This window comes from Pieris rapae, chromosome 23 (genome assembly GCF_905147795.1).
Source record: "Pieris rapae chromosome 23, ilPieRapa1.1, whole genome shotgun sequence".
Lineage (NCBI taxonomy): Eukaryota > Metazoa > Arthropoda > Insecta > Lepidoptera > Pieridae > Pieris > Pieris rapae.
The window spans coordinates 3,383,665-3,396,108 of NC_059531.1; the positions used below are offsets into that span (position 1 = coordinate 3,383,665).

At 33.8% G+C, this 12,444-nt stretch overlaps 1 protein-coding gene across 1 annotated transcript in view; it reads right to left on the bottom strand.

Moving 5' to 3' along the window:
* LOC111002046 (pair-rule protein odd-paired) overlaps positions 1-11,304 on the bottom strand; it is a 32,970-nt gene extending 21,666 nt beyond the window's left edge. Inside the window, exons 1-2 of the mRNA XM_045633556.1 lie at positions 11,191-11,304; positions 5,627-6,390 (exon numbers count right to left, since the gene is read on the bottom strand). Coding sequence (XP_045489512.1) covers positions 5,627-6,314 — 688 coding nt within the window. The 5' untranslated portion in view covers positions 6,315-6,390; positions 11,191-11,304. The remainder of the gene's footprint in view (positions 1-5,626; positions 6,391-11,190) is intronic.
* Positions 11,305-12,444: the final 1,140 nt, after the last annotated feature.

A 12,444-nucleotide genomic window follows, 5' to 3' on the forward strand; every position in this document is an offset into this window, starting at 1 on the left:
AACATCAATGTATTTGTGTTTTTTATCTAATTTAAGTTAAATTTAATAAATAAAAAAATGTTTATTCATTTTTAGTACATTTTCATTCCTAGGTGTAAGATTTGGAAACCCTTTTAAGTAAGAAATACCTGTGTCAGGGTTCCCAGCTGTTCCATAAACAAACTTAATTGTAAATTCCTCAAAATAATTACATTATTTAACCTTACTTTTTTATTTTTTTTACTGCTATACGCCTGAGTGCATGAGTGAGTGTGTGGGCGCAAATGTGTGAGTGAATGAGTGAGTCAATGGAAATTTATAAATAATATCTGAAACTAAATAATTAAATCACTGACGCGAACTTTTTGGACTCTGGGCCTCAGATGTATGTATGTTTCATGATTATTATATACCTATGTAAACGGCAAGTCCTGTGTCTGTCTTTTTATTAATTATCAAATATGAGTGCAAAGAGCGATGAGATTGCATTCTACCCGTAGCCAAAAATGGGTTGTCTTCGTTGTGTTTGGTTATTGGGATGCCGATAGGAGATCGATCGACTGTCACAGATTGTTTTCAATCTGAGATTGTGGATTAATTATTGTGTTCGGACCTCGGGCGTAAGGCAAACCAGCTTCCTCACGATATTTTCCTTCACTGTTCGAGCCAATGTTCATTGATCCATTGGTGCACAGCCGGGAATCGAACCTACGACCTCAGGTATGAGTGTCGCACGCTTGTATTTAAACTTATAATTCTTTAACCATAATTTTAAATTAAGCCGACGTTTCGCGTGCTTTACAGCGTGCGTGGTCACGGTGACTGAAGACAAAAGGTGTTGAATGTCAAAGAGTATCACAGCTGTAGAAAATGTTGTATTATCTGTATTTATTTCCCCGGAATTGGTATCAACTAAAAGATGTAGGGTTTCTGCAGAAATTGCTCACGGTGTCCTCCATTTTCGCGGATTGTATGAACATACAATTAATAAGTTTAAATACAATAATACAAAGCTATAATCTGTAAAAAAGTGTTTCTTTTTAAATGTGTAAAAGTTATGTTAATACGACAATACTATAATTAACTCTATTTCCTACCATAAAATATAGTCAACATATTAAAATGTATCTATCATAGATAAAATCTAATTTAGTTTATTACGCGTGGAAAATACTTGTTTAAACTGGCACTCGACGGGTACACAATACCCCAACCACAACTTCTGAAGGGTTCAAGGGTTGTTTGCAAAATATTTTGAATGCACCCATTTTATACGGCATATTAGGTTCTGCGTTTGATAGGGTCTTCCAAATCATATCAGCATTGTGCTTCCCTCTCGTATCTTTTAATGATGTGGAAACTACATATGCATAGTTTCAACCGTATTTAATAGGAAAAAAGCAAAAAAATATTGGACAACCCAATATTTTATGACACGCCCGAACCCAAAAATTAATCTACAATCTCAGATTGAGAACTATCTGAGATCAGACACGCCCAAACTCAATTAACTATCTTAATCTATTTTTGAGCATCAGAGACATCTTAATCCAAATATTGATATAAGTGTGGCAATTGTAATAGCCAACTATCTCTCGCATTCTAACCGTCTTTAAAAATGGATTGTCTTCGTAGGGTTTCGTTATTGGGATACAAATAGGACATCGATCGACTGTCACGACCGGATATCTGGATCAATTATTGGGTTCGGGCGTTATCAATCGTAATCAATTATTGGTTATCAAATATGAATGCAATCACTTCGCTCTTTACACTCATATTTGATAACCAATAGAAAATCAAATAAAGTAAATAAAACCGTACAAATAATATTAAAATATACATGTCTATGTTTAAAACATATCAAATAGCTTTATTTAATTATTTTAAAAACTGGTAAGTTAAAATCTAAAGAAAGGATATTGGCACAGTTGGACTGTCATTTTAGCGCGTGGAGTTGTGGCGCTACAACGTCTTTGAGGTTTGGGCCTCAGATTTCTGAATCTGTTTCATGATCATTTTTAAATCTATTAGTAGGTGATCATCCTCCAGTGCCTGACACATGCGGAGTTTTGGGTCTAAAACATGTCGATTTCCTCACAATGTTTTCCTTCACCATTCGTAATTTTTTCGTGTTTATGTTTGCCAGTCACATTAAATATTGTATTTTTAATACAATCTTTTATTAATTATACAAAAAAATATAAGTACATATCACATTACAAATACACATATTAGCACATAGAAATTACATAAACAAAGGTGACATAACTAATAGGAATGTTTTTATAGTGCAATTTATTGAGATAATATTAACTCAAATTCACTAGCCGGCGGGGTTTTTAACGCGCGCCAGATCGCTCGCGGCACATTCCCACAAACACTGTCGTCTTTTATTTGACAAGAATTATACATTAATTTTTCATGTAAGAAACTCATATTTCTACTTTGATCGCCTAATTAACATAATCCGTTTAAACTGAATATCCGGGAGTCATAATTATGGGGTAGGAGACAACTTGGACAAGAAGAGCAAAAATTAGAAAGTAATGGAAACAGTTGGACGGCCTATGTGTCACGACATGTTGATTACTAAAACCGGCCCATATAATGTAGATTAAGTTAGGTTATGTAACTTAAATAAGTCCTTATGTATATTACTAATTGTTAGCATAATAATAAAATATCCAGATTTTTTTAATTTTTATAGAACAACGGGCAAACGAGCAGGAGGCTGACCTGATACCGCCGCCCATGGACACTCTCAATGCCAGAGGGCTCGGGAGTGCGTTGCCGGCCTTTTAACAAATTCTGGATTTATTTAACTTATTCTGTCATATTTCTTGTATTTAAATTAAGAAAGCCAAAGAAAAATGTCTCGGAAACCGATATTCCAGACATTTTTCTTTAAAGAATCCTATTTGGATCCCACATTAAACAAAAGTTATGGTGATTTATCTTAAGATCGAAATCATTATAAATTGAAATGTTACTGTGAAGCAATAGCAAATAAATTGGGCTACCAACTTCCAAATACAGTATTATGTTACATTTGAAACTGGTTTATAAAAATATCAGTTACACAGAAGGCTCATCTCGATAATATGCTAAAATATTTAAGATAACTGACCAAAAACAACACTAAGAATATAAACGAGAAAGGATGTTAACTAAAGGGGGACTAATCTGTCTTGGTAAATTTAGCAGCGTGACGTGTATATCAAAAACATATTGGTTTTTCTGTAGTATATGTGGAATGCTTTGACAGTTTAGCTCACAGAAGAGCTACCGGAAATGGACTTTCTCCGTGACAGGTTCCTATAAGACTTTGATTAAGCATATTATAAATTGGGCATTTAGTCATATTATAAAAACTCCTTGGTGATACGTGGAGTTGACATTTGACCTGTATCGTACAGAACACCGGAGAGCAATCGTGTTATTACTTTTTCAATTTAGATATTCTTTTTTCAAAGTATACCACAGAGTATACAATAAATTGCGCGCCTTATTTAAAAAAAGTTATGAAAACTCCTTGCGTGGAATTGACATTTGATCTGTTAAGTTCGGTCGTTAAGAATATCATAGATCAATGATGTTATTACTTTTTAAATTACGATATCTGTTTGACAATTGGCATTTAAATAAAAGCAGAGGAGATATATAGAGAATCGTTTAAAATATAAAACTAATAAAAACGGAACGCGGTCGTTGAGTTATATATTAAGAAAACGTCTAGTTTTTTTATTACGACGTTTAAATTCTCATTACAATAACTAAGCTGTGAAATTTCTAAGACACTTAAGTAAAATTTATAGTCGTTCATAAAACAATTCTCCAAACTTCACCACAAAAGCATTTTTTTCTATCGAATCGGGACAATAGTATACGCAACAGAGGATGACCGGAAAAAAATCGACAATGCAGATGGTCGCCAATTCTAGGGAATGAGACAACTGTGGGGCTACTCTGTAAAGATTTTCAATAAATGGCTAAATATATCATATCCAAGATGTGGAGTAAACCACTACTTTTCATATCACATCATTCGTTTCGATTTTCCAACTAAAAATCATTAGAGATCTGTTAAAACGTCAAAATTCACACAAATTCGAGACTATCCCAATACCGTCGCCATTGTAATTGCAGAGTAAGCCCGCAGGACGTTTTAATTTATGACACACTTTTAACAGCATACAATACGACGTGTTCTAGGATAATAAATCGAAATCTACCGAGAAACGGACGCACAAGTCGACAGGCAGCTTTCTATAGATGTCAAGATGGACCACAGGGATGTGGGGCATTACAATTTAATGAGTTATGAAATGCGGAAATATACGTTTTGACAACTCCCATATGGGTTACAAATTCCTATCCATTACATTGTTTGGCTGACAAAATAAATACGTATATGTTATTTATTTATTTAGTCATAATTAATACGCCGCGCCCACTGAAGCGCAGCATACAAAGCTACAGGTGTGTCAAAGATCAATGGAACGATGTGTGATAGGAAAGAAAAGAAGAGACAAAACAAAGAATACAGCTTTAAGAAAATCAACTAAGACAACAGATGTTACATTAAAAATAAATAACATAATGTGGAAATAGGCGGCGCACTTTTCTGTTTCTGTCTTTTCTGTCAGAAATTATAATTAAATGTTAATAATGTCATTTAGATAGTTTACAGTATTTTGGTTTAATATGGTCCTTTGTGGGCGTTATACCATTTTACTTTAATTAACTATAAAAACATTTGGTAAGATTCAGATAATATAATGTAAGATTTATAGAACTCATGGGCAAGCTCACCAAATGCCTACATGTACAGTGACGCATGCCCATGGACACATTGCCAGTGAGCTCGGCAGTACATTGTTGACATTAAGAACGCTCTTGTCTTGAAAGTTCAAGATTTGGTTAAGATATACTTCAGTAGCTGGTTCCACATACCTAGTAGTGTCGCGCGGATTATATATTACATATACATATTACATACATTAGTATTATGTAAGTTCTTAAAATATTATATGGGATGTCGTCTGTGATGCTAACTCCTACAAATTGTTCCCCCTTCTTCAAATAATGACTAAAATCCCCTAAATTTTGTGTGTGTATAGTTTAAGAGGTAATTTCAAATGTGCATCAATTAAGTAATATACAATTCTACCTAAAAACTTTATAATAATAAGCCTTTATTCTTCCACATCCTATTTACATAAATTAAACTAGCTGACCTGGCAAATGTCGTTTTGCCATGTACCTATATCATTTATAATAAAAAATAGGGGTTGATCGTAGAGGGAAAATTGAAAATTTAAGGTTGTATGTATTATTTAATGTTGTTGAGACAGTTGATAAAAAAATAAAAAATTATCTAAAAATTAAAAAAAAAATCTAGGGGTGGACTCCCCTTAACATTTAGGGGGATAAATAAAAGATATTGTCCGATTCTCAGACATACCCAATATGCACACAAAATTTAATGAGAATCGGTCAAGCCGTTTCGGAGGAGTTTAACCACAAACATCGCGACACAAGAATTTTACATATAAGATAAAATAGGTATGAATACAATTTTACCTAAGATGCGGCCCCTAAAAGACCTTAGGACATCTTAACAAGCAACATAAAATAATCTTACCTGTATGCGTTCTCTTGTGTATCTTGAGGTTTTCTGATCTCGCGAACACTTTACCGCAACCGGGAAACGGGCACGGGAAAGGCTTTTCGCCCGTGTGCACACGTATGTGATTCACTAGTTTGTATTTCGCCTTGAATGGCCTCCCGTTCCGCGCACAACCCTGCCAGAAGCATGCATGCGTTGTGCACTCTGGGCCACCAACATGCTCCACTGTCAGATGCGTCACGATTTCGTGCATACTTGAGAAAAGCTTATTGCATAGTTTCCTAGGGGGTGGCTGCTCGGGGTCTAGCCATTGGCATCGCATGTCCCGTCTTGGTGGGGCTCTGACGTAGCGTAGGAAGGCGTGTGGCTGATGCGCATGGGGCATCAAGGGCGGTGCGCTTTGGTAGTGCACATCGTTTCGCCAATCCCAACTCTGTTCTAGAGGCTGTTGGGGGAAGAGTTCTCCGCACCCGCCATATTCTCTTAAGTATCCTGGCTGGTAGGAGTGCAACGGGTAGTGCTGGTAGTGCGTAGGATGCGGAGGGTGTGGGGCTGCGGCTCTATGCTGAGCAGCGACTCCGCATGCGGGTTCAGGGGACATCTTGAGGCCGTATGAAGCGAGGTGAGCGTGATTTGTCTCGAGGAAGGCGTTCATGGCGGGCGCTGCCGACGCCGGCGCATAGCCCCAATCGCCCGCCACCATCCACGCGGCGGGACTTCCCGCTGTTGAGTACGTCGAAGATCCTCCCACCAGTTCTCTTCCACAGCTCCAATATCACCTGCAATAAATAAAAATATTACAACCAATCTATTGACGATGCCTATATATCATTGACAGTTCTTCTCTTCCGTTCTACACCCATGAGAATTGTCAGTAAATGTAAAATTAGAACCATTAATATATATTTCTTTTTTGACGTTCATAAGTGTACATTCTGTTACCTACATAAATAAATATTTTTTGAATTTGAAATTGCTTTGTCTATTAAAAAAATAGATGCAGATCTTTGAGCGATTGACCCCTTTGTATTATCACGAGATATGCAATTATCAGTCTTCTGTTCCTGACACACATTTTGAACACAGTTATATTTTAAGTTTAAAGGGTATAAATCATTCGTAATTAATGAATACCGAGATCAGCACATAAAATTAATCTAAACATTAACTATTTGGTTATTTAGATTATATATAAAGTAATTTAAAATACATCGTTAAAGTAAGAAAATCAATAGTATATCGGCATTGTTAAAAAAACAACACCGAGACAAATTCAAAGCCATTTCTCAAAATAACATTCGAGCCACGCGGGCACCGAATAAAAAAAGTTTTAGACATTAAATTAAACTGTGGATAAATTTATAGGACATTTTTATATGCCTGAGACAAAAATTCCAATTCAGTGTATATTTAATATTGTTACGAACCCTTTATAGCATAGTAAAAACAGGTCATACTATTTATAAACTCCGGAGTTTGATTTGCTTCTAGTTTTTGCGTGTTTCAATATAAGGGATATCGAAACTGGATCTATCTTTGGGGCCGTTCAAGTATTTATTTATTTATTTATTTATTTCTTTCTTTCTTTATTTATTTCGTAATCCTTCAGCTAACATAAATTATATATAATTACAAACAAATACACAGAGAATATAGCCAAAGATGGAATACATGATACATTTTACAACAAAAATATTTATAAAAGGGTACAAACAAACACAAAGTATTTAATACATTTAACTAATTGTGATTTAATTTAATTAACTAAGCCTAAGTTGTGTTGTGGGATGGTGTAAAAAATATTATTTACTTTTTATACATACGAGTTGCTAATACTTGAAAACGAAATGCATTTTCGAGGATTCCTACAAAAAAAAATTGTGTTCTATTATTTTTTGAGAGCTTTGTTTACTTTTGATGACAAGAGGAAGGAGGGGGGATAAACTGCAGTTAATCTGCATATGCAATACTTGAGCGGCTCCACCCCTGGATTTACAACGCATTATTATTATAATAAAAAATAATTATATTAATAAGTTCAAAATTTCCTGCCAATAATGGCGAACTACGTTCAGAGAGCTAATATAACTGTCAATCAAAAAAAAACATTCACTCAACTCAACATAATCGTATTATTTGAAAACAACTCTGTTTAGCGCTTTACGCCCGGCCGATATTACCTGGCCCTTAAACAATGCCAAAGATATACATCTAATCTTTATCTGTAGACGCCCCATAGACTCACAAAGCAACGGGTTGACAGTTCTCCACAGACAAATAGGATTATTAAAAATCTGACGTTTTGAAGTTTTCCTATTTTTTTGCAGCTGCAAAGTATTAACTTTAATCACATTAGTAACATAAAGAGGTATATGAAAGCCTTAAATCTTTCTATGCGATTTTTCGCTTGACGGCGCTAAATAAGACAAAATTTTTCGTCTCTTACATTTTTTGCGTTTAGTCTGTGGATATATAATATTGTCAAAGGGGTAGAGTAATCACAGTTAATATAAGTTGTTAAAAGTTGAATTAGACATATCTATTGCCGCAGTTAGTGTTTGCAATGCGCTAGCTATAAAATATATAATGATGATTATACAACGATATATGATGATGATTTTCTTTTTATACAACCATGTGATCGTATAAATTTTGCAGTGTTGGCGGTACCACTTGTTGCGTGCCACTCTCGTCTCTGAGGCCGTAGGTTCGATCCCCGGCTGTGCACCAATGGACTTTCTGTCATTCATGATTCGAAACGAAACTTAGCTTAAACGAAAAGGCTAAGACCCAAAAAGTCGCCGGCCTGTATAGGATCACATCACATCACATCAGTTTTAGCTAGAATTTTTAATTATCTTATCAAACGAGGCGACGCAGACGATGTCATCTTTGTATATTATATTTTAAATGCCTAACTTTGATAAATAAAAGCTTAGTCAAACTATTATTTTACTAGTACTATAGTTTTTCATTTGTTTCATTATTAATTGTTGCATTAGTTATCCAGTTTAATAAATAATAATAATAATAATAATTTATTTATTTTTCTCCCTTAAACATTAACAATAATAATTCATAATTGTAAAAAATGTTGTAACAAACGCTTCGGCTGAATTTCTTTCAGGCCGTTAGTTAAACGGCTAGGCTGTTCATTGAACGGTTAAGTAAGCTAGTTGGGTGGAACAGACATACAAATACATGCTGTGATCATCTATTGGGGCAATTATCTTAGTAAAAATTATTGTATAAAAGTATCGACGAGCATGGTGCATCTTATGAGAGTGGATGAAGCGAGAGAAGTAGCAACCGTAGCAGGTTGAGGCTACTATCTTTCTATCCCTTCAGAATAAAGGCTTTAATAAATAAGTAAAATTAAATACGCCTAACACACTTAAAATGTAACGTGTTCTTTAAAAATAAATGATATCTCTCATTATTTTTTATTTTTATTCTTTGATTAATGCTATTTTGTGAATCACTGTGTGTTTTTATTAAATGTTATGTATAAATAAAACATTTTAAACTGAAACATTCGCTTTGAACGTTTTAGGCAAGAAAAAAGTTTTACATTTTGTTGCTATTTCAAATAACTTTATTGAGCTTAGCTTATTTAAAAAATAATTTACGATTTTTTAATTGATTTATTTTGAAAATATAGACAAATGTAGCCATATCCAGATATTCAAGGAACCTAAATAAGTCTTAACAAAAAACTATTTATAATATATCTACAAATACAGCAAGGAAATACTTCACAGTTATACCTACTGCCACCGGAACCAAACTGTAGCTTAAATTTTTTTAAATACCGTAGGTATAGTCGATAGTAATGTTTAGATTTTCATAAACGATAATAAGACATTTTTTTAATAAATAATTATTCTACATTTCCATTAGAATATATAATCATCAGATGAAAGCATAAATTAATGGTGTTTGATTAGATCAATTACTAAACAAAATATAGTACATTAATACCGCTATAATTGTATTTCCACTATAACACAGTGTAGGTATATAGAAAGCATATTATAGGTATATAAGCTCATAAATTCCTTCGTTTAAATAAAAAAAATATTTACCGCGGCCCAATTAAAAAATAACTAATAATTAAGAGCATTGTTGGCCTAGTGGCTTCAACTTTCAACTCTCGTCCCGGAGGCCTAGGTTCGATCACGTCCACGAATGGTCTTTCTTTCTCCTACGTATTTGACATTCCTTCGGTGAAAGAAATCATCATGAGAAATCGGCACATTACATCTAGTTGTCTGTGCCTAACAGGCTGGCTATTAGAATCGATCACGGATTGGTGACAAATCTGAGGCCCAGACCTCAAAGGTTATAGCATGGTATATTTTAAGACTCGGGTGACACTACAGAGTATAGTAAAACCTTTAGATTACGCTAAATGCCAGTTCAATATTGACTTGTAAACAATATTTGTATAATTAGTCAATAGCTGTTAACAAAGTAACACTAAAGTCGGTGTTGTGGGTGACTTAATATTCCGTTGTATATTATGTATTAAAGATTTATGAGGGATATATTCAAATCATATAAGATATTGACCCCAGATATGGTACTTTTGCTCAACGAATAATTATCGTAATACAACGATTCATCTACGAGGACCAAACTTATTAAAATTATAATTTTATATTGACAATTTAAATTATTATTATTACTATGTGTCTTACTATGTCGATGTTTTTAATGTTTTTTTTTTAATTTGTTAATTAGAAAACAGCAGATAATGCCATCATCATCAAATATAAATTGAAAGATTGCTAAGTTTTGAATAAACTATTAAAATGATAACAAAATGTTTGTTACTTACGACTCAACTATTTAACAGGAATTCGAAGAGCTTATGTCATTTACTATACACTAATGTAGATATATATTATAGTATTAAAAAGAAATTTGATACCTCTCAAATCAATTTACAATTAATAATATTATTATGGGCGACATTTTGTAGACCTAATTAATTTATCATTAATGTAAACGCTTAACACGGGTCTATTTATTAATATTTTATTTTCCATTAAACCCTTTTCTAGATTTCCTTTGTATTTTCTTTGCAGTTTTCACGAGAAGAACCTTCCGTCGGCAAACATTCCATTGGCGGAAAAACTATTATTTCATTTTTACGTTTTTTAATATAGTCCACATACAAAAAAGTATTTGATATGTTTTCTGTTCTATTATCTATGCTACAAGAAACAAAGCTATCCTTTACCACCAAATTTGCGGCGGCAAATTTTGACGTGACAGAAATCAATATATCGTGATAAAAAAATTGTAGTTATAAAACTCTATTTTCTAATCTGTTCTATTTATTTATTTATACGATTAGTTAACGCAATTATATTTATTGATGGCGTTTTATGAAAATATGCAACTCTTTATTTTAGAAATTTTTATTTTTAGTTTACGTAATTATTGATTTAAAGTCAAGAAAGACTGAAGTATAGGGTTATGCATAACATAAATATATAATCATAATATCAAACAGATTATGGAAATGTTTGTAAAAAAAATTATTACATTTTAAATCGATTTCTAAGACTTACATATGAACTAGAAATCCGTTAAAAACACCCTAAACACAAAACACAGTCAAAATATATCACAATCACGAAATATCACGAAAGCTCACAACATGAAGCCACCAGCTCTGCCGACAATCGCAGCATGACTGCGGACTCCCGCGTCGCCACCCCAAAAGCTCCTAAGAAATCTAACGAAAGGGGCGGGTACGGGGTGATTTGATAAAAGTAGAGTCGTCTCGCTCTAACATATGTGATGAAAAGAGAGGTGTCAAGGCTTTTTGTAAGAAAGAGCCGGGAAATGTTAGTGTACTTTCTTGTGAGGGAAAACATGTGTTATTCTTAATCTAATAGGTGTCATGCTGTGTTAATACTATTGTTTTTAAGAGTTCTTTTATATAGCCATATTAATTTAATACATAATAAATTACTTAGTAATAGACTTAATAGAATTTAAATTATTAATTAGTAATTTAAATTTCCAAATATTACTGGTATAATACCAGATTTTTGTGTAGTAAAAACTTGTTTCAATCCCACAGATTATTTAAGTCAATGAACTTTGTTTGTAAAATTATTTATATATTTCGGGTCCCTAAGGTAGATCGACAATTGATTACAGTAATTTATTAAAACGAAATTCAGAAATAAATTCAACCCAACATTTTTCATACAAATACAAAGCACGCGTCAACAATTAATAAAATAAAACTAATTGTCTTAATTAAATTCCATTGTTCGGTTTTCAAATATGGAACACGCCCCGCGGTCCGATTGGCCGCTACCACCTCACGTAACAGGGCGTGGCCACTCCCGCGCACTCGACATAAATGATTTAACCCCTAAATTACTTCAAACACACGCGAATGCTTTAATAAAATATATAAAATACTTCTTCGTCGTTATAGCCCTTTTTCCATACACGCCCATTTACGTGCGTGATTGAACACATTTCCGCGCGCTTTTTGCTATTGCGACCGGATTGCGATCTGTTTTTATCGATTCAATCGCATTAATAGCCATCTCATTGTTGAAACTGTCTTAATGAAGGAAAAAATTCTGAATGGGATTACGACCCCCACCAGGGTTTGAATGTTTATGGGAATCGTGTGTGGTCGCTTGGTGAGATAATGAGACTCATCATGACAGGAAATCGTTAGGAAAAACGGAATGTCGAACGGGCGCTGCGTTTGTGGAAAACGTTTTAAATATTTGTACCGTTAAAGCAAAAAGCTTTTCACGGTATTCTCAACCCTCGCACGAACCCCGACTGGGCAT